General features: G+C 42.5%; 1 protein-coding gene across 1 annotated transcript in view; it reads right to left on the reverse strand.

Annotated features, from left to right (window-relative positions):
- PAPOLG (poly(A) polymerase gamma) overlaps nt 1-22,692 on the reverse strand; it is a 42,664-nt gene that overhangs the window by 14,609 nt on the left and 5,363 nt on the right. The window contains exons 6-12 of the mRNA XM_048506950.1: nt 13,200-13,311; nt 10,312-10,401; nt 7,895-8,033; nt 6,154-6,226; nt 5,041-5,161; nt 3,471-3,555; nt 2,812-2,865 (exon numbers count right to left, since the gene is read on the reverse strand). Coding sequence (XP_048362907.1) covers nt 2,812-2,865; nt 3,471-3,555; nt 5,041-5,161; nt 6,154-6,226; nt 7,895-8,033; nt 10,312-10,401; nt 13,200-13,311 — 674 coding nt within the window. The remainder of the gene's footprint in view (nt 1-2,811; nt 2,866-3,470; nt 3,556-5,040; nt 5,162-6,153; nt 6,227-7,894; nt 8,034-10,311; nt 10,402-13,199; nt 13,312-22,692) is intronic.

The following is a 22,692-nucleotide window of genomic DNA, read 5'->3' on the forward strand; positions in this document are numbered from 1 at the left end:
ACAAGCCTCTGTTAAAATAGACGCAGCAGAGGATGGCTGCTGAAGGAAGAGCTAAGTTCTGAAGAGGCCTGGTTTGATTCTTGTGTGGAGGAGGAAGGGGGGGGAGAAAAGAGTGTACATGCAGGGAGGTGAGAGCTGCAGCTCAGTTCCTGTGACAGCTTTTGCAAGGGAGGAGAAATCAGAGGCAGATGAAGAGCCCCTACATGTATACTGCTTTGTAGTCTTTAGTGGTTTTTCCTTGATTCACTCAGTAGCATCAAAAGGAGAAGATAGTGTTATTTGAGAAAAGTATGCCAAGAAAATAGATTAGCTGCAAGGAGCCCTCTGGTGGCCAAACAGATAAATTACACTCCTATTCCTATTTTGTAGTTAACAAAAAGTCTGGCTCTGGCATCATGCCAGGAACGAGACAAAACTGGAAAATGTTATCCATTACTGAAGGGGGATGTTCCTGATATTCCCAAGATGCCACCATCACGGTGAGGGAACTTGTCAGCCAGGAGAACATAGTGTTTGAACTGGCTTGCAGCACCTCTGCCTTTATATCAGCACTATCTCTATTTGCCTGGTTATTGTTTGCTCCGGATTCTGCACATGGTTCCTTATGCCAGTCATTCCACAAAACCATCTCCATTCATGGCTCTGGGGATGAAAGTTTGCCATACTTCCCAGAACATGCCACTGGGAAGCCATTACCCAAATGCCGGACAGTTGAGCTGAAGAATTTTTTGAGAGATCAGCCACCAAAATTCTGGTTGATGGAACCCACCTCAAACTATTAAAGTTAACCAGGATGACAGCACCTTATGAGCCATTGAGGGAGTCAGTCTTCAGCTACTGTAGGTCCTAAACTACTTCCTGGAAGAAAACCTCTTTTAAAAAAAGAAACTTTGGCCATTTATGCACTTGTGGTCTGCCTTGAGATGAACACACATTCCTTTTGTGTCAGATTCTCAGTTGTGCACACAATCCCCCCCCCCCCAAACTCACCATGCCACAGATCAAGTAATCCCCATGGTTTCCAAAAATGCAACTTTTTCCCTGTTTGCACCATGTTTATCTGTAGTAGAAGAGTTACACTGGAGTCCTGTAGCATCTTTGGAGACCAACAAGGTTTTCAAGGTATAAGCTTTTGAAAGTCAAAGCTCTCCTCATCAGATACTGGACTTGAATCTAATTCTAACTTAAGTAGTTGTGCCTACGGATCATATGGATAGAATAGCTCACCCCACATTTCTTCCTACATGGTCAGAAAAAGGAAACAGCAATATTTCTATGGATGCCAGGCAGTACATTCACTCAGACAAGAACAGTATTGAATTGTCTAAAATTCTTCCATCTTGCATGTCTACTCTTTCCAACAATGTAACAGATTTAAAACAGAAAGCTGGAGAGCACAGAAAAATTCATTTTAGGAAAGACCACTTGGTGAAGAGAACACAGGTGTACTGCTTCACCCTCGCACACACATACTGGAAACCACTTGTCAGTGTGCCCTGGCTACAGACACTATACCCTATACACCCCCTAATCTTCACTGTTGAGGAGAGGGGGCAGATAATACATTTTCTGAAGAAGGATTCAGTCGCAGGACTTCCAGCTGCTTCTCCATATGAAATACTTTGAGCACATTTGCCCAGGATGCTACCAAACAGTGGTGATTCCAGCATTATTACACACTGTGATGGCATTTATCTATATTGAAAAACTTTTGCTTCTGCACATCAACGAGATTACTAACAATTTGATGCCTGAGTGTCTGGGATTTTTAGGACAGTTTGGTATTTATCACAGAAGAAATACAGCTTCAGTCTGAGACTCAATGACCCACTTGCAGGAAGACTATGAACTCTTCAGTTCCTTATGTATTTAGCGTGCTGAGAGTAAGCAAAAAAGGAATAGTGCAAAATATTTATATTATGATAATAATAAACACACCTTGACCTAGTTATCTCCCATTGAGCAGACTCTGTACTGTGGCTCCAGTTATTCTTCCCAGAACTGAATTCTGTGATTATACATGTGTGTTTGACCCAAATCTCTCATCCTCCCCCAAGATACTATAAGGTCATGCAGCCTACCCTCCCCACTTTGATTTCTTTCTGGTTCCTCCACCCCCTTTAACTGACTCCAAATTCTAAAACATGCTTTATTCAGGAGACTGGGGAATCTTTCAAGTTTATAGAAAAAAAATCTGTGTATGGGATCTGTTCTCTGTTTGGTAATAGACATTCCACCATCAAATCTTTAGAAGTAACAAGCTGAAGATCCCAAGAGGAATCAAAGGAAGAGGCAATGATTTGGAAATCCCAGCCTCTTCTGAGATCTTTTTTCCATCCCTCCATCCCTCCCTCCCTCGGGCGCAAAGCAGCTTTGAGAACCAGCCGGGGTTCTCCCCTCCTCCATCTCACCACAACAACAGCCCTGTGAAATAGGCCAAGCTGAGTTTGCCATGGACCCTAAGTCACTCAGTACTCTAGTCTTCTGCTCTATCCACTACACCACAATGGCTCTCTCCCTTCAAGCATTCTATATGCTCTCAGGAGATTATGTGGGTCAATCTTCTCCCCACCCACCACCTTTTTATTTTAATTGCACAACTGCTGTCAACGTTAAATGCTCCTCATGCATCATTTCATGAAGGGAAAGGACTTCGAAGGGTATAACTCTGTTTAGGATTGCAATGGAAGTAACATTTTCTGCATATCTGTGATATCACCAGATTAGATTCAGACTCCTCTTTTCTGTGAGTGGCCTATTTTGATGCTTTTATTAATAGACATAGCATAGTGATGATTTGTAGAGACTCACCATTCCAAATGCTGCTCTTCAGTTGAAGAACTAGCCATCAATACAATGTAATGCCTGGAAAGAACATAGATTGCCAACACCTAATCAGTTTTGATAAGCTAAAAAGTACAAAATCTTCCCCCAAAATAGCAAAATTCTCTCATGTCTCCCCCACAGCTTTTCCTAATCTCACTGCCAACTGTTTTGGAAGTACTTTGTGATCTGCTTCTCTTGTTTTTGGCCCTGTTCATTGGATCATAGAAGTCATGGGGCAAATGCTGCATTTCTTCTGTAGACCATCTAGCACAGTAGTAATACTGGTGATAGCCAATCTTGAAAGCTTTGAAATACTAGCAAAACATTTTAGAACTACAGGAGCTAATTGTCATAACTCATGCATTAATTTTTTAATCACTAGAAGCATACAGGGTAGATTCTCCTGTTTAGAGGGGGGGAAATCAATTATGTTCTTCAACCAACCCACCACAAATTTACAGCTTTAGTTCTGTAGCAATACAGATAGTTTCAGATTTGATTTCTTCATATGACAGGTTATTTCCATTTGGAAAGAGTTTGGGTCAGAATTCTAACTAGAGGAAACAAGGCAAGAGATGACTGGATTAGACCGTTTGCCTGTCAGTCACCACAAAGATTCTGGAAACCAACGTAGCCTTACATACTTGTACTTGTGGAAAAAGTTTGGTGGTTCAAGCAGCTTCGACCACTCCAGTTTTCCTTGGAGTATCTCATCTGTAACCATAAGACCTGTTGAAATACGGATCCATTATGTAAGTTTTCGGCTTTAAGCTTCTGAAGAAGGTAGTCTTTTACTCCTTGGCAATTATAAAATTTAAATCAAAGAGTGGAAAAGGGAAAACAATTTGTGCAATTCTTAGAACCGAGACACCAGAGATTTACTTGATTTATATACAGCTTTGATGTACTACACAGACATACATCCCTTGGCCTTCAGCATTCCAATGCAATGTTCCCCTCACTTCTTTCTACTCACCTAGTTGGCCCCTGTCTCCCCCACCCCTTTTTCTCATTCTTCTACCGCCTCCAGATTATTATTTTTCCTAGTGCATACTTTCTTCCTTAGTCCATACTTTCAACAGACTTTTTAATCATTTCCCTCTGTGATGCATGGCAGAGAGGTCATTCTTGTCACAGATGGAGTCAGTTTATCATAGCTCCATCCCTGCCCCTGCACATGGCAGCCCTCCCTAGCTCATCAGGTGAACAGAAGAAAGCCAGAATATACAGACACAAGCAGCGCAGAGGCATCCTTTCAGAGGTCTCCAGTATTTCATCTGCCAGCAGCATGCAGTCATGCTGTAGGTATGCCCCATGGGCAACACTGTAAGAGTGTTAACACTCAGGAGAGAACCAAAGATGAGAAGAAAGGAGAAAAACAATGGATGAATTCATGCTAACCAAAGGAACCCATGCTTACATATTGGATGCCTGCATATCCTGAAGGTAATCGTTTCCGACTTAAAATATAAGGTGATTCAAAATAAGGAGCAAAAAGTAGAACATGGAAATAATGAATAATTAACAAAGACTAAATACTACAAGCTGTTCTAATTAGCAAGACTTAAATGCTTCTTTCTACAGTAGACATTTTTTACATTATCACTATTAGTTGTACATATATACTGTCATTAAAGAAAAGTTGAGTGATTCACTGATAGTGTGATTGACTGAACAACAAACTGATTGAATAATTATTTGCTGAATTATTATTTAAAGAAAATTGAAGTAATAGAAGTTTAGTTTATTTTACGGAGAAAGTGTGCTCAACAGAAGTAGTCTTTCAGAAAAGCCTAAAAAAAGGACCCAGGAAATCTTGGGAAATATCTCCCCAATTGAGGCTCCTGTTTTGTTTAGATGATATAAGAGATTTTCTTATAACAGAATTTTGAAGAAACAATGATTTGAGGAATTAAAATACTATTAAAGAAAAGACTCTGTTAAAAAAGGTTAGAAAATAGCAAAAAAAAAAAGAAATACTAACAAGTGTATGCAAGTTTATAGTCCAGCAAACCATTATTAGTCAACTGAAGCCAAAACTGATTTGGGATCAAGTTTTATGCACAGTTAGAATAAAATAGAAAAAACAATTTTAGACAAGCATTACGAAGTATTTGTTTCACAGTTTTGCCAGAATACATTCATGGTTACTGGCTTGCCATTTATATGCGAGACAGCATATTTTAAGGACTGGGGAAGACTGACAAGAGTTACCTTGTTTGAATTCTTCTACCATGACTGCTCGGGTTGAAGTTGACACATTATATGTTGAGTTCTGCTGTGGATAGGCTGGAGTGATGATGGGCATGAGATGATTTCTGTCGGATGGGTTTACCTATGGCATTTGAATGGGTGCATATAAGGGAAAGAGTATGATACAATTACCTTGAACTACATGACCTGAATGTATTCTCCATGTTCAGATCATCTCAGCTATGTACTTGCTGGCTAGCCTTTGGCTACACACACTCAAGTATTCGTTCACATTTGTAAAGGAAGGCTACCTTCCTTTACAAGGTTGGCAGAAAAATTAACAAGAGTATGCATGCAATAACTTAAGAAATACATGAGCAATACATTGAAGGCTGAAATATCATGGAATCATCTGATATGGGCTTGAGTTCACACAAATTTTTGCCATAATAAAAATATCATCTTTCAAGGCATCTTTAGACCAATGCCTCTCAATGCAGTGCCCATGGACTCTGTATTGCCCATCAATGTCTTTCCTGGAACCCATTAGTTTCATCCCTCAAGTGCTTTCCCTAAAGCAAAGAGCCATTCCTAGTTTTACTCCACTTCAGTGGAGGAGCAGGTACTTCAGAAGACCCCTGAAGGTATCACCTTTGAATCTATATGGGAACCCGCATTTAGAAATACCTGTCTCATCCTAGGAGGAAGCTTGGCTTGCTTTTGTGAATGCACCCCCTCCCCTTGGCAGCCATTTTGTAATTGTGCCCATTGTCTCCTGACAGTCTGGAAGGGTACATGATTTGAATAAGTTGGTGGACTGATAAATATTGAGTTGTGGCACATGACAATACACCCCCTTCAACCCAAACCTTGTTCAGTGGAAGACAGCCTAGCCAGCATCTCAGGCAAAGAAAGGTTTTGCTTCCATTGTAACTAATCCTCTGGGTGCAGCTGGTATGCACCACCATACAGACCTCAGCTGCACTTATTAATGTTCCCAGAAGCAGACCCAATTTAGTCAGAGGGAACAGGAGATCTCCCTTCCTTTCAGAGAAGGCCACATCCTCACGCAGCCCTGCAATCATAGATGCCGAGGAAGGTAGGATCATACAAAACCCCACTTGGTGTACATACCCTGGGGTCCCAGATTGGCAAGTTGAGGTTACTTTCTTCAGGTGGTTTCAGCAAGACAGGATTTGGCCATTCCCTGAAAGAGAAACTCCAGTGACAGAGGCGTAGCTGGGCCAGAGTGTGCCTGGTGCTCTGTGTTTTCCACCCCCCTCCGCGGCGCCCTGCCCCCACCCCTTAGCTTAGTGCAGGTAGGAGAAGCAGCCTGTTCCCTTCAGGCTGAAAACGGCCTTGTGGGAACTACACTTCCCATGAGACCCTGGGGCTTGCAAGGTCTCCTGGGAAGCGTAGTTCCCACCAGGCTGTTTTCAGCCTGAAGGGAACAGGCCACTTCTCTAGCCTGCACTGTTTGATGAAGGTAAGTTTGTGAGGGGGGAAGGCGGGGGGGCACCACGGGGGGATTTTCCACCCCCAGGCAGGCACCTGGTGCAACACCCCCCCATTCCCTGGTATCTCCGCCTCTGCCCAGTGACAACAGCCCCAGGTATGTGTACACACACATACTGGAACATTAGTATTCTACACTTCAGTATTAATTTGAAATTGTGTGTCAGGGTCCCTCAGAACGAGCCTGCTGGATCAGACCAAGAGAGAAAAGGACTAAATGCAAGACATTGGGCTACTTAATCTCTCCCAAGTTGCATGCTCTAGTAAGTGGTAGACTCTCGCAATTTGGGGTGTCATCTCTCTCCCAGCAGCAAGGGAGGGGCGCAGAAAACATACTAATTCTCTGATAAATAAAGAAATAGGAGGGCAAATAGAATCTTTACCTCAGGGAGACCTTTTGTGCTGCACTGCACAAAGGACAATATTTTAGGGCTGTTATGTCAACTTTTAAAAAGATCTAGTCAAATATTGGTCAGGTTCTGCCTTCACTACACAAAGATATTTTAATCCACATATTTGATGCCATGTTAGTTACAGAAACATGTTTGTTAAATTACTGTGAAACACCAACTTTTAAAATAGAATGAACTAGTTTAAGGTTTCTAAAAATGTTAATGATTACTGAGCAATACCTCTGCTTTTTAAACTCTAGAACACCGGAGTAGGATAACCGTTTCAAAACACAATTCTTCATGATTGGGAATGCCTGCAGTTACAGCAGGTGGTCAGTAGGATCAGCATGGCTAACAAAAGACACCATAATGAAGTTTTTAGAAAAATAAACTACCATCTACACAGTAGCATTCTTGGGTTTCTGGAATATTTGAAAATGATCAAGTAGGCAGTCAACTGACCAACATGCAACTTGTAAATGTTTATAAGACTCGCCTAAAAGTCAAAGCCTTCACCTGGACACACAACAAGGAGACTAGCTCAGTCTCATCAGAAAACAGAAGCTAAACATGGTTGGCTCTGGTTAGCATTTGGAGGGGAGATTGCCAGGGAAGTCCAGGATTGCTATGCAGAGACAGGCAGTGGCAGACCTCCTCTGAACTTCTCTTGTCTTAAATTCCAAGGGGTCACCATAAGTCAGCTGGGACTTGGGACTGGACTTTGACTACTGATACTATCTATCTGTATGTGTGGACAATCATTTGGGCTACAGTACAGAGGAATATTTACATTAACCAGCCTCCAGCACCCTAGGATGGATTTCAAGGGTGTCACACTGAAGAATATGCAGTTTCACATAATTTAGTGGTAACATTTTGTTAGCCACAGATCTAAGCACAGTTTTGCCCACATTGTAATCTCATTTACGTATGCTCTATGAATTAACACAGGTTCATCAAATACTTACCACTTGGAAAAAATCAGGAAGAATTTGTGAACTAGGGTAGATGCCAAAGCATTTGGATAAAGCTGGCATACCCTTGCCACCAACATAGCCCAAGAAACGCCACCAAGAAATCCCAGCATGTTGGAATAAATCCCATGCCCTAGAACAGACATGGCATCATTAACGTTTACCCCTTTGCATTTCATGTCCCTTCCACTTTACTCATCCTTCAGTGCGAGGCAATTTGAGAGTGTAAACTTCATGCGTTGTTTCATCATAAAAAATGAAACTAATTTTTACACCTTTTTACACCTTTGAGGATCCCCCATTTGAAATGGAGTCTGAAGCTCACAGTTGGGTTTTTTTTTTTTTTGGCTATTTAGCCATCTTTAGAAGTACTGCAGGCTTGATTAAACACTTTGTATTTACCATAAAGGTGACTTCTCTTAATGGGGTGAAGTCATCCAGGCTGGCTAGGTCACGCCTCCTTTGTTCAGGCAGGGCTATGCAAATTTTTGCAAGGTCTCCTGGACAAAGGAGGCTGAGCCAGCCTCCCCAGACATCACAAAGCCCCAAAGTTTTCCTAGCTTAAATTATTGTATGCTTTGCACCTCATCATAGGGTGATTTCCCACTGGGATAGTCACCCAAAATATCCATGATCTCCCCACTGCCGAACTGTGGAACACAGATCAGTCCCATTTCTGGCGCTCCTTATCATGGGATTTTCCTGGACCTGCTTATATATGCACCTTTTTGAAAAAACACTCCAACGGGAGCTAATAGGAGATGAGGGCTACACATTTGAGGATCCATAACTTTGGCCCCCATGAACCAAACTTCACCAAACCTGGGTGGTATCATCAGCAGAGTCTCTTACTGATACCACCCAGGTTTTGTGAAGTTTGGTCCAGGGGTCCAAAGCTATGGACTCCCAAAGGGGGTGCCCCATCCCCCATTGTTTCCAATGGAAGCTAATAAGAGATGGGGGCTACACATTTGAGGGTCCATAACTTTGGCCACCATGAACCACACTTCACCAAACCTGGGTGGTATAATCAGATGGGTCTCCTAAGGACACTCGGAAAGTTTGGTGCTGCTAGCTTAACAATTGCACCCCTGACAGCAGGTACCCCCCCCCCAAGGGGCAGGCCTAGACATCTTCACTAGAAACATGCTGCAGTGAGGATGTTGGAACCTGGATGAAAAGGTGCCGATTCTTTTGAAACGTAGTTGTATCTAGATTAAATTTTCAGTGGGAATTCGGCCATAGTTGTACTTTGGGATGCGTTCTGGATGACTTTGCCCCACTGACAAGAAGACACCTTCAAAGTGTTGTTCTCCATCAGTGAGGCTACAGTCATCCAGGCTGATTATGTACCAAAGCTTTAACCAGGAAGGGAATACTGCTCTGTTAGAATCAGAACCAACCTTACCCCTGATTTTGGAGCACTTGCTGCAGGACACGTTTGCCCAAGGCCACTTCAGCTGATCTATGCTCGAATCATCTGGGTATCTGAGTCTTTCCCACACCACTCACTCTTGTCCTTACCAGATCCCACAGGCATGGATGGCCCGACAGAAATGGACTCCTTCATATCAAAACCCTGAGGGGTCTTTTAGGGTAGTTTTCTGGAAGAAGGTGGCTGGGCTCTTCTCCCACCTTAATTGGAGGAAACAGTGGTAGTCTCATCTTTAGCATCGCTATCACTGACCCCCTCAGAGGAAGATGGCACTGCCGCCTGCTATGCCTCTTTGTAGAGACTATTTTGTAGAGCCCCGCTGAAAGAGAACTCATGCTTTCCTTTTGAAACAGCTCCCCCATGTGGCAGCTATTTCAAATTCATCTGCAAGTAAGTTTTCCCTTATGCATCCTGCAAAGATCTGAAGACATGTGTCTTTGCAATGCTTAAGAATCTGAATGCAAGTTCAAGGCAAACGTCCAAGATGAACCAAACATTCCTCACAGAAAGCAAGAGGTATTGTCAGCAAACCAACTTGGGAGTACTGTTTTGTAGGAGAGATTTTCAGTTATTTTTTGGCTCTGCATGTTTTTTTTTTTTAACAGGCATACATTTTATGATTAGCTGATATATTAAGAGATTTGATTCCTGGCTCTAGGTCAAATGTCCCAAGCTGCTCCTGAAGGAAGTGGCTCACCCTGCCTGCTGGTCCCCAGAGCAGGTCACCCTATCATGTGCCTGAGTCCAGCTCAGAGCCCTGACCTTCCAGATGCCAACAGAGAGGTGGGGAGGGGGGAAGAGGAAGCAGCCAGACTAACCGTACTGTGCCAGAACCCGAAGCCTTACCAAGAACCCCTTCCTGTATCCATCAGTTTCTGTCTATGCTGCAAGTTTACTGGCTTAGCCTAAAGATTCATTTCAAGGACTATTAAACTCAGAGGCCAGGACCACAAGATTTGATGCATTAAGTACGTACGTTTTGCCCAGAGTTTAATTGCTCTCAGCGTCAGCCTGAAGTTCTCCTTGTTTGGTACTAAATGAAGTATTTCATCTGTAACTCTGCAACCTGCCGGCAAACATTAAGCCTTTGTGTTAAAATGAAAAGTTAACCAGCCCTGCTAAACTATGCAACACAACTAGCCTGTAGCACATGAAAAGAAACATAGAGTAAGGGTTGAAAAATGAAATAGTTTAATGCAGCCAAAGGCCACTAAAGAGTAAGGGTTAATTCTGCATGGGTACATCACCCTGGAAGAACAAGGCCTCAAAAGACAATCTCAATGGAAAACACTAGTTACTTTATCCCACAATATAGCTAAAATCCAGAGAATGACATAACTAGTTCCACACTCCCAAGGAGGTTATAGACTCAGAATACTTTACAAGCATTGCTCTGTTCTAATCTTTACAACAAACCTGTGAGGTAGAGCACTATTAATCGCAAGCTGCAGATAGAAAAATAAGGCCAAGTATGGCTTGCCCAAGACCACCCAATGCGCAAGGGGCAAAGATGACATTCAATATAGACATTCCCTCATTTGCAGCTCAATCTTACAAGGCAATCCTAGGACCGTGGTGGCGAACCTTTTCGAGACCGAGTGCCCAAACTGCAACCCAAAACCCACTTATTTATCGCAAAGTGCCAACACGGCAATTTAACCTGAATACCGAGGTTTTAGTTTAGGGAAAACGGTTGGCTCCGAGGTGCGCGTTACTTAGGAGTAAGCTTGGTGAAGCAACTGTGTAACTGTGTAGGGCGAATCACGACCCTAGGAGGGTTTACTCAGAAGCAAGCCCCATTGCCAGCAACCAAGCTTACTCCCAGGTAAAGGATCGTGCCCAGGCCAGCCTAGATGTGTGTGGGGGGGGTATGAAACCCCCCCCCCCACATGATGAACTCTGTTTGTGCATGCCCACAGAGAGGGCTCCGAGTGCCACCTCTGGCACCCGTGCCATAGGTTCGCCACCACTGTCCTAGGATGATGAACTTTGGGTGCAATGGTGCAACATCACTTAGGATTCCACTGTTAATTGCCATGGACCTCACGGAGATCTTTACATCCCATACTGACCTAAATAGCCCCAGACTAGCCTGATCTCATCAGACCTCAGAAGCTAAGAAAGGTTGGCCCTGGTTAGAATTTGGATGGATAATCTCCAAGGACTACCGGGGTTGTGACATGGAGGCAGGCAATGGAAAACCACCTCCATGTTTCTTGCCTTGAAAACCCCACAGGGTTGCCAGTTGCCCGTCAGCTGTGACTTGATAGTGACTTGATAATGAGCTGTGACTTGATAGTGAGCACGCACACACACTTTAGATCCCAGCCAGTGAGCTATTCTTCAGAAAGCAGAGGAAAGACAGACAACTAAGTACTATCACACAAGACTGATAAAACTAGCTTTTGGTTTTACCAATACACAGAACATAGGATGACTGAGAAACATTAACTGCCAAGTCTTTAAAGTTCAGCAATTCTTAGACTTTGGCTTGGATCCTGCAACAGTGATCTCCTCAAGTTTCTTTATAGCCACTGTAGAGTTCTGTCAGCAGCAGCACTTAACTTCTTGTGCCACTAGCACTTCTGTATGTGTGAGAACTTGAAAAACACTGATCCAGTGCATGTCAAAGTCTTGAAGTCAGAAGAAGGGAGCACCAAGCCATAGTCCAGCTCTGTGGTGTGAACTGAAAGGTGATTCGCTACAGGGCCACTCAGAGACATGGATTCTTTTTCCTACACAATCAAAGAACCAGCACACAGTAAAAGGCACACTATGGCTCATTCCGCACATGCAGAATAATGAACTTTCAAACTGCTTTCAGTGCTCTTTGAAGCTGTGCAGAATGGCAAAATCCACTTGCAAACAGTTGTGAAAGTGGTTTGAAAACCCATTATTTTGCGTGTGCAGAAGGGGCCTATTTTTTTAAAGAGGGAAATGTCACAGTGATCACAATAGTTTGAAGACACTTGTAGATCAGGATGGAGCCTGATTCTTCTACCCTGATTTCAGTAGATCGTCTTGGACCAGGGTTGTTAAACATAACTACTAGATACCACATCAGGCCTTCAGAGGATTCCAGTGCAACCCTTGGGACACTGCACAGCAGCACACCAACAAAAGGAAGTTCAGGGTGAGATAGCTAAGGTTGTTTCTACGTGTTGTCTCCCCCTCTCCCTATAATCAGGTTTGGCAATATAGTTTACTGGGAGCAGAATGATGCACATAATGTTTGGAGTGAAGTTTGCTGCTTTACATCACTTACACTAGTGGTAGGAAAATGAAATGGGTAGTAACAATTGCCGCCCAGGGCCAGCAAGGAAGTAGGTTTGAATGCAAGACAGCCTTGGGAGCACCTGCTCCTGTGGTTCCCAAGGCCAGGTAGGCAAATATGTCTCTTGCTGTCCTTTTCACAATAAAAACAGCTAAAAAATGGAATGTCACTATAACTGCAAGAACAGCTTTTCAAAAATAATGGTGTGAGGTGGAAAAAGATATGCCACAGCCTCTGGACTCCTGCTGCAAAGGGAATCTAGTCTTCCAACCAGGGTCTAAGTATGTACCTTAGGCAATTACCTCCTCAGCCTCAGCTCACTTGTCAGCAATATGGGGATAATTATGCCCTACCTTATCAGGATGTTTAATGCCTTTCTTGTTATCTCAATAAACCTTAAAGACTTGAGCATGCTAAACTAACATGAAGTATCATTACTCACATCAAGAACTACTTAGCTTTAGCACAAACCTAATTAAAAACTCACGTAACCAGAAGACCACATGCTTCGAGAGTTAATATGCTAAATAAGCAAAACTGTAGCAATGCTCAGCAGCCACTCTTAATCCTCTGGAAAAGCAGAAGGTTACCATTTAAGCTCCGTATACATCTTATGTCGAGGCTCCTCAAACACGAGTCATCTCGAAGGTCCAGGTTATCAGAAATGGATGGCAGTGGAAGCCTCGCGAACACAAGGTCGATCTAAAGAAGTTAAGGGAGCACCTTTTCAATAAAAATCCTTAAAGCTATTAGAGCTTACAGTCAAAGATCAGACACACTGGTCAGTTTAGCTTAACTTGGTCTGTGGAGATACATGTCATTAAAAAAAGCTGGATTTGATTTAAATGAAGGTGGAGTGAAAACTGGTGGTAGGAACAAGGAGATACCTTCCAAACGTTGCAAAGACGCCAAATGATTATTAGTATATCCCACCCATACCTCTTTGGTGCCCAACACAGCCAATTATTGCCATGTTGGAAAACAGAGATACACCAGTTCTTCTACTTTACCTGGCCTCAGCCCTCACTAAGACTTCTGTACAAAAGGGCACAGCAGAGGATAACATACGCTTGCCCACAAGTCACAAAAAGAGTGCTAAAATAAGACCCTGTCTTCTGTCAATTTGTCTTGTCCTTTTCTTCTTTTAAAGTACAGGATTTCTGTTCACTGTTAATTATTTGCTTACTGCTGAAATAGGCAAAAGATGTTAAAACAATGCTCCTTAACTTTTTGCTTATAACTGTATCTGAAAGTTACCATGAGTCACTTTAGGAGCCAATCTTTAACTAAGCAGTAGAGCAATAAAAACAAATAAGTACAGATCTGTACCATGTAGACTCCATACATCAATACATAGAACCGTTAACCTCAGTGGTTCTTGTTCATTTTATCCAAATTAACTTAGTTGGCAAAACCAATCTTGGAGCCAGACTAAATAATACATCTGACCACAAGCCAGGACATGATTCCCCCAACCTGACTCAATCTCCCTGCAGACAAGCAGCAGTTGGTGGGCACTTAATTCCCCACGCACCACAGGCCCAACAATGACTGGGACCATGGCACCAGGGAAGGATGCTCATTGTGGAGTGCATAAGCAGTGTTCAGAGCATGTGCAGCCCTGCAACACGGCAACAGCATCCCAGGGGTGTTGTGTCAGAAAAAACAGTGTGTGTGTTGGGAGGAGGGGGGAGAGACGGAGAGGCAGATGCTTCTGCTTTCCTGAAGCTGGGTCCCAATCCTAATCAGATTCTATGGTGTTGGGGAATTAAATCCCCCACAGCTGCCAAGTGGCTATGGGGGAAAATGTTGTGTCTGTACCTCATTCTAGCAGCAACAGTCTTTACATATCATGATGAGCACTATTTCCAGACAGGAGCGGAAAGAGAATCTGGAGAGCACACTTCAATGCCACAGCTGCCAGGCGTGTACCTCATTTCTCAACATTATTTCAATGATGTGAAACATTTGCTCCCGATCTGGGTAAAAGCTTTATGATGGGTCGACAGCGCAAGTCAACTTATAAATGTTTTACAACCCAATCCTGAGTGGGTTGGCACCGCCCCGCCCTCTCCAAATGGCTTTTCCATGATGCGGGAAGCCCAAAAAAGTTTTTAAAAACCGCCAAAAAAGGCACAAGAATCCTCCACTGGGGAGAACAGAGATAAGCCACGGAAATTGTGGTGTATCTCCGCTGGCAGCTCTGCTGCTGCATGGAGGTCAGCTGTGCAGTGGAGACCAACTAAGGTTGGCCTCATCCCCTGGAATGTCCTCAGCCAGAAAAGCCAGAGTCAAGGTGGGCAGCACATGAGGTGTAGTCAACCAGTCTGGAGACAGGGCAGGCAGCAAGCAAAGGTGTAGTTGCAACCAGTCCAGTCCCTCCCCCACCTCTTGCCACCCTCCCCAACCCCGTCACCCCTTGCCCATGTTGCCAGGGGCATGAGCTGTGATGCGCTGGTGATTTTGGGGTGACCAAGTACAAAAATCAGGAGGATCCATGATTTTCAAGCAGGTTTTTGTGCCACTGCGGCACCATGAAGTGTGGGATGTGTTGTGTTCAGACATGTGGCTAATGGCTGGAGTTGTGATGTGCTGGTGATTTTGGGATGACTTTGTGCAGCAATCATGAAGATCCATGTTTCTCAAGAAGGTTTTTGCGCCACTGTGGCACCACAGAGCATGGGATGCATAATTGTTTTGGTGCGCTGCCTGCAGACTAAGACATGCTCTATAGTTTCATGGTGGTTTCATTTCATTCCAATGCAAAAATCATATGAATTCATGAGGATCTGTTTAAAATCCAGCTTTCACCCAGATTTGTGAGTTGGGGGCATATTCTATAATGTGACGGTGACTCTGAGATGACCTGGTGCAAATTTTTTTTGTTTGGTCGTGGTGGGGAAAGGTGGCCACCCATATGGGGATGGGGGTGGAAAACTCAGATTTTGTCCCGGGCTCCATTTTCCCTAGTTACGCCTCTGCATCAGATTGTCGGGGAACACAAAGACAGAGCTCCAAAGACAGACTTGAAGTACAAGTTCAGGGGTGAGGCACAGAGGCAGGCAATGGCAGTTCATCTCTTGCCTTGAAAACCCATAAGACATCTATGACTTGACGGCAAAAACAACAACAAAGATTCATACTTTCATTATTCATTATTAATGCTGCATTTTAATAGAGTAAGGTTTATTTTTATCAGAGCCATTCTAATTTATATTTATATTGTATTTTAATTGATTGTGCTCTTTATATTGTTCACCGCCCTGAGCCCTCCGGGGGAGGGCGGTCTATAAACCTAATAAATAAATAAATAAATAAACACTGGAGTAGGTGGTCTTTGATGTATTCTAGGCACAGGGCTTTAAAGTCTTTTGAAATCAGGCCTAGAAGACTGTGAAGAGGTTGCAAAGCTGGAATTTATCAAGATTCTGTGACAACCTGTTGATATGTCAGCTATTCCCTTTGCGATGGATCTTTGGGATACAACAGGAGAAGGTAGTGTGGGAAATCTCTGCTTCATTTTTCTTTTTGCTCGAGGCAGGAAAATGCTTCCTCACCCTCTAACCTGGCAACACTTGTCTTATCTACTGTGTGACCTTGGAGATTCCACCTCACTTAGAACTTGCTAGTTACTTTACCCTGCTGGGATTCCAAAGGAGGGGGTTAGAAGGGAAGAGTTATAAATCCAGAATTGCTGTACTGTAATTAGTTCCAGCAAAGAGCTGTCTGCTGATCCTGTTCAATAAACCAATTTCTGCATCCAAGAATCTGTATTGTAGGAGGGCTAACAAAACCTGATAGCATTATATGTTCCCTATAGCCTGTCAAATTGCTATACTTTATACCAGCTGTTGTTCCTGAATTGTTTTTCACATGCAGCTTCATGCAGAATGCTTTACAATTACTTAATCTAGACTTCATCAGAGCATCAGTTTCTGTGGAGATCAGACTCCAAGTTTACGTTGGTCACTGCAGCATATGAGAGAATTTCATAAGAAAATCAGCTTGTATTTCATAAAGTACTACAAAATTTTTGACTGTGTGAATCATGAAAAGCTATGGCTGGTTTTAAGGAAATGGATGTGCCACAGCATCTGTTTATTTTGATGCACAACCTGTCCACTGGACAAGAGACTACGGTTAGGACAGAATATGGAGAAACCGAATGGTTTCAGTTGGCAAAAATGTCAGACGAGGATGAATTCTATCTCCTTATCTCTTCCGTCTGTATTCAGTACATATCATAAGGAAAGATGGATTAAACACAGACGAAGGTGGAGCAAAAACTAGGGGGAGCGACATCAACAGTGAGATATATTGATGGCTCTACATTACTTGCGGAAAACAATGAAGACTTGAAACAATTACTGATGAAAGTTAAAAGAGAAAGTGCCAAAGCAGGACTACAGCAGAACCATCAAAAAGTCACAACTAATAACTACTAGATAATTACTCAGCCTTAGAGTGGACAATGAGGAAACTGGAACTGTTGAAAACTTCCTATTCATTGCCTCCAAGGAGACTGCAATGAAGAAATCATAACGAGATTGAGACCAGGAGGGGCATGAAGGAGGTAGAAAAGATTCTTAAGTGTAAGGATGTGTCATCGACAACCAAGATCAACTTAATTCATGACACGTATTCCCTATTATGTATGACTGTGAAAGCTGGATAATGAAGAAAGCTCACAGGAAGAACGTAGATTCCTTTGAAATGTGGTGTTGGAAGATAACGTTACAGATAGTGCTGACTGCCAAGAAAACAAATCAGTGGATTGTAGTTCAAATCAAGCCGGAACTGTTCCTAGAAGTTAAAATGACTGAGACTGCCATACTTTGGTCATATAATGAGAAGACAAGAATAACTGGAAAAGACAACAACACTAGGAAAGGTTGAAAGCAACAGAAAAGAGAAAGATCTAACATGAGATGGATTCACTTTACAAAGGAACTAGAGCTCTCAGTTTATAAGATCTGAGCAAGGTTGTAATAATAAGACATTTTGGAGGAAACTGATTTGTAGGATCAGAGGTGACTTGATGGCACTTAACACACACACGAGTTTCAGGAATTTGGTTTTTTCCATCCACAGAAGTTGTAGTTAATGCATCATTTCTTAGCTGATGTCCTCTGACTATCCATGAGTAATGCTACACCCAGGAGCATCCCAAACTGCAAACTATTGTCTAATGGAACAACTCAACTGTTATGTCAGATGAATTTAAGAGTTCTAATTCAGGATCAGACTCTCATCCTGTGAAGAGTTCAGGAACATTCTGAAAGTGTCAGTTGGAGGATGTGGCTCAGAACACAGGAAGAACGGATGGTAAGGTGAGAAGGTTTAACTAGGCTTCAGAAGCTGGCCCAGTTCGTTTTCCTGAAGTTTTTTCTTTTTGTTGTTAAATTCGTTAAAAGGCAACTTACAGCAAAACTTGCCTGTTATATGCCATGACAAACTACAAAAGAAAGAAGTTCTATGCCAAGGTGTATTGAATCCAATAAACAAGATTCAAGTAGAAGGGACATGTAGGTCAACTTCAGCTTGACATGAGTATTGTTAGCAAGGAGGATTTTGAAATACACTCAGGTATGAGCATTTTATTTGGCAAGCAAAAGGTATGCCCAAAATTTATCCTAAAGTACAAATGCCACAGCTTTCAGTTGAATGTGCAGATGGGACGAACCAGTAGTGAAACCTCGATCTAAAAAAAGGGTGAATGGGGTGCAGGGAGCACACTGGGAGGCAACCCAGAATATTCTCATTTTCAGCTGAGCCAGAGATCAAGCAGCAGAGTGAGTAGCTCAAGAGTTGGGAACCGCTTGGGACAGCTGTTGAATGAGAGTTGAGAGACATGGATGAGAATGACCAAAGAAAGGTCTAGTAGTACACCCCAGAGGACTGCAGAGTTAATGCTGACCCAGGCGGGATAGAGTATAGATACAGGCATTCCTCCAGTACCAACCAGCACTAGAGGGATGGATGAAAGAGCTTCTAAGCGTTTATGCGCGCTTCAAAGAAACCACCATGAACTTGCTGATGCTGGGATAGACAGAGAGTCGAGCTTTGCAGCTTGGCTTAGAAGAGACAGTTCCCCAGGTATCAGCCCAGGGTGGAGTCAGTGAGAGAGTTTTTAGCTTTGTTTGAAGCTGCCTTGAGAGAAAATAGAAGTTCCCCAGAAGAGAGAGCAAGTAGAAATGGCGTTATGGCCTTGCGTTGCTGGAGATTTAAGCTCTGATTATTAGGTGAGAACTTACACTTGGGGAAGAAGCCACCTGAGAATTGCAAAAGGCAGGCCTTAGCCCAGATTTAGGAAAGATCCGAGATCCAAGTTGAGAGAGAGAAAAGAACTGAGGGAGCTTTCCACAAGAGGAAGGGAGAGCTATGTTTTAACTTTACTATGGCTCAGATTAGAAACTTATAGTTCAGCAATGGTATAGAGCTGCAAAGGAGGTTCAGTCCATAGAAGACTTTTGCAACTTGATAGCTTAAAGAGAGCAATTTTTTCACACACTCCCGAGCAGAGAAATCTCGAGAGCTCTTGTTCAAAAGCTAAAGAGAACTGGAATTTATCTGACTTGACTGCTATTTAGACAGATGGCGCCATAAAAAAACGGAAGGAAGAAAACCAGCACATTTTGTATCAGAGAAGAGAATTGTTTGGAAACCAACCCGAGAAATATTGAGTTTACAGGTAAAGATGGAGAAAAAAAGTTTGCTTCAGAGAAAGGACTTCTTTCCAAGGCCCAGTAAGCCGGCTGAGATCTATACACCAAGGAATATAATCTGCTTTTTTCATGTGTGGAGAAAGGGGTCACTTCAAATCCCACAATGTGCAAGAAATAAGAGAGAAACAAGAGTGCAACATGTTAAAATAATGTCGGGTTTTGAATTGCAAAATGAAGATTTGGGAGGAAGTTAATGATTCACCAGAGTAGTTCTGCTTGTTCAGTGAAGGAGAAAGGCGGTGCACCGTGGTGATGAGAAGAACTCTACTAAGTCCTATGGAGAAACTCTGTGACAACTAGAAGAGATATGCTGGTAGTGAGGAACTTTGTTAAATCCACTGAACAAGAACCAAGAGTGAGAATGGGAGAGTTACAGCTGGTTGATGTAAATAGTGTGATATCGAGGAACAGGGGCAGTGGGTTTGGGAGATCTCAGGGCTATGAAAGGTGTACTTGGGGAAGTTGTGGGTGGAAGGTTCTGTTGACACAGGAGGCGGAATGTGAGTTCTGTAATCATAGAAAGTTTATTAAAAAAGCAAATAAGTCATCCCAGTTGGTGCAAGGGAAGGATGCAGGTTACCCCCATATGAAGGACCCCTATGTACTATAGATTTTAGTACTGATTCATATCCAGACTCCCAGAATTGAAAGAAAGGACATATATGTAGAATTTATTTACACCCAGTGTTTCTGATTATGCCTTTTTTTTATAATTGGAGCAGATGTGTTGTACCAATCTAGACTGAAATGAGCACTTGGCGTAGGAATTTTAGGTCAAAAGGAGCTAAAACAAGCACTGAGAAAGAGAGAGAGAAACAGAAGAGCTCAAAGGGAGATTAAGAAGATGTACACTTAGAAGAAGTTTCCTTCTAGGATTCCTAAAAGCTAGGAAAAAACTTAAAAGTCAAATATGGAGGTGAGCAAAAGAAAAAAGTAGGGGTGGAAGTGGAGTTGACAGCAAAAGCTGGAGTTAACTAAGTCACAATTGGGGAAAAGAAAGGTGAGTCTGATTAAAAGCACTACTAGTTCCCAGCTATGGAGAGTTCAGAAACTTTTCGACATTTTGAGGATAAAGAAAATATGTATATGTCATGAAAGGTCTGAGCAGTTTAAAAAAACTGAACAAAAGAGATCATATACTACTTTAAAAGAGTTATGTAGAGAAAAAAGGCAGGGTTTATACGGAGGAAGTATCTACAAAGAAAATCCTGAGAGATTTATATGGCAATCCTGGCTTATTGTATGCATTAAAAAAATGGAGGCAGAGGGCTTTTTCTGAGGAAAAGAAGTAATAACCTTACAGTTAAAGTAATTCCAAGAAGAATTACAGGGGAAAGAGAGTTATTAGAACTGGCTCACTAGTGTCCCATTGGCTGGACACTGAGGAATAAGAAAAGGACTATGGAAAGAAATTTCAAAGGCAGTTTTTTTTGCCTAGAGGTTGACTAAAAGCAGTTAAAGTTTTGCCGAACTTGGCCATATGATGTATGTCAACTTGGGTTGGGCACGCCTACTGAAATGGGAACTAGAGGTATGAGCTACGACCCTGCAGTAATTGATGAACCCTTTGCAATGGGTCAGTTTGGACATTTAGGTCCTACCTAAAAGTAGTTAAGAGAAAAACAGTATATTGTAGTTATAGTTGACCATGCAACAGATTTCCTTGTGCCTTTTGTGTGAGAAGCATTACATCTATTGTCAGTAGCTAAGGCCTTAATGGAATTTGTGTCCATGCATATGGTGTGATAAGTACTAATGACTGATCAGGAAGCCTAATTTGATGTCACAGGTGATGAAAAATTTTTCACTGTGAGTTAGCTGTGAGGTTCAGCACCCCTGTAGTGGCATTATAACCCTCAGTCAAATGGTTTTGGAGTGGAGGGCCACCATTTCAGAACTACAGGACAATTGTTGTGCGAGAGTCTTATGTACTAAAGCATTTCAAATTCCGCTGGGATCAAAAGCGGTACCATATTTGGCCGTTTGCTCTCCGATTCCAAGTCCAAAGAAAGCCCTAGGATTTAGTCCAAATCGGTTATTGTTTTGGTAGAGACATAAGAGGTCCTTTGGGCTTAGCTAGAGCAAGAGTGGGAGAGAAACTTTACCCTGACCAACTCACTTGTCCCAAGGATGTAAATGCATATTTCCTGTGAGCTGCAAAGGAGAACTCTACAGGGAAATGGGACAACTACAGCAAGAGGAATTTGGGAAGCAGGCTCAGCTAAAGCAAAGAGACCCTACTTTGATGTGTTAAAAGGCGTGAATACTTGGCTTTGCAGTGGGTAATAAAGTTTATTACTGCATAAGTGGATAAGCCTGTTAGAAGTTGGATTAATGGCTTTGGAAAGGGACCTTTATGTGATAATACAGGTTTTACCCAATGAGCTTAATTATGTAATTCCAAGAAGACTGACTGAGCCTGAAGTAACTTGGTGCATGGGGGGGCACCCACTTGAGTACTAGTGAAAGAAAAAAAAAGCAAGTGTCTGAGGGGTGACCCTCCTGAATTCAGACTGTGTAGACTTGCGAGAAAGGTTAATCTAATGACAACTCTTGATCCTTATCCACACACCCGTTTGGAGGGTGGTGGAAAGATTAGCTAGTGCTGAAGTTTACTAAGCACCTTGGACTGTTCAAAGGGGTATTGGCCAAATTCCTAACTAAAAAAAGCCTCTGAGAAAACAAGCCTTTGTGTACGAGGCTTGGAAACATTTCAAGATTTGAGGCCTTTTAGGTTAAACGAATCCAAAACCTTCCAGAGGTTGATGATAAGGTTCTTACTGGGATTAGATTATGCCTTTGGTTATCAGGGATGATATAGCCATCATGTCACGGTTACTGAGCCATTTGAAACATATACGAATGGTTTGCAGAAGGTTCAAGGAAGCTGGGTTGCTTTGAGACCCTGTCAGCAGTGTCAATGTTGGATGGAAGGAGGTGATATACCTTGGATTCACTGTGCCGGCATGGGTCCAAATTAAGCCTCATGAAGCTAAGGTTGCCAGTATTAAAATTGGCCTATTCCAACCACAAAAGGATATTTCAGTCCTTTTAGGATTAGTTGGGTTTATAAGAGTTCCTTACCTCAACTAAGTGAACTAGCTACACCATTAATCAGACTTATGTAGCGGAGCTCCATTTAAAGTTGTTTGGAGCGATAGATGTCAAACTGCTTTTGGTAGGTAAAAGGGCTGTTGTAAATGCTCCAGTATTAGTTGCTCACTGATTTTTAACAAACCATTTGAAGTGTATACTGATGCTTGAAGACGAGGTTTAGGTGCTACATTAGTTCAGAAATAGACCAATTGATTGCATCCAATAGTCGGTTCCTTGGTAAGAGGCTGTTACCTAGAGAATG

Source organism: Sphaerodactylus townsendi, linkage group LG01 (assembly GCF_021028975.2).
Source record: "Sphaerodactylus townsendi isolate TG3544 linkage group LG01, MPM_Stown_v2.3, whole genome shotgun sequence".
Classification (NCBI taxonomy): Eukaryota; Metazoa; Chordata; class Lepidosauria; order Squamata; family Sphaerodactylidae; genus Sphaerodactylus; species Sphaerodactylus townsendi.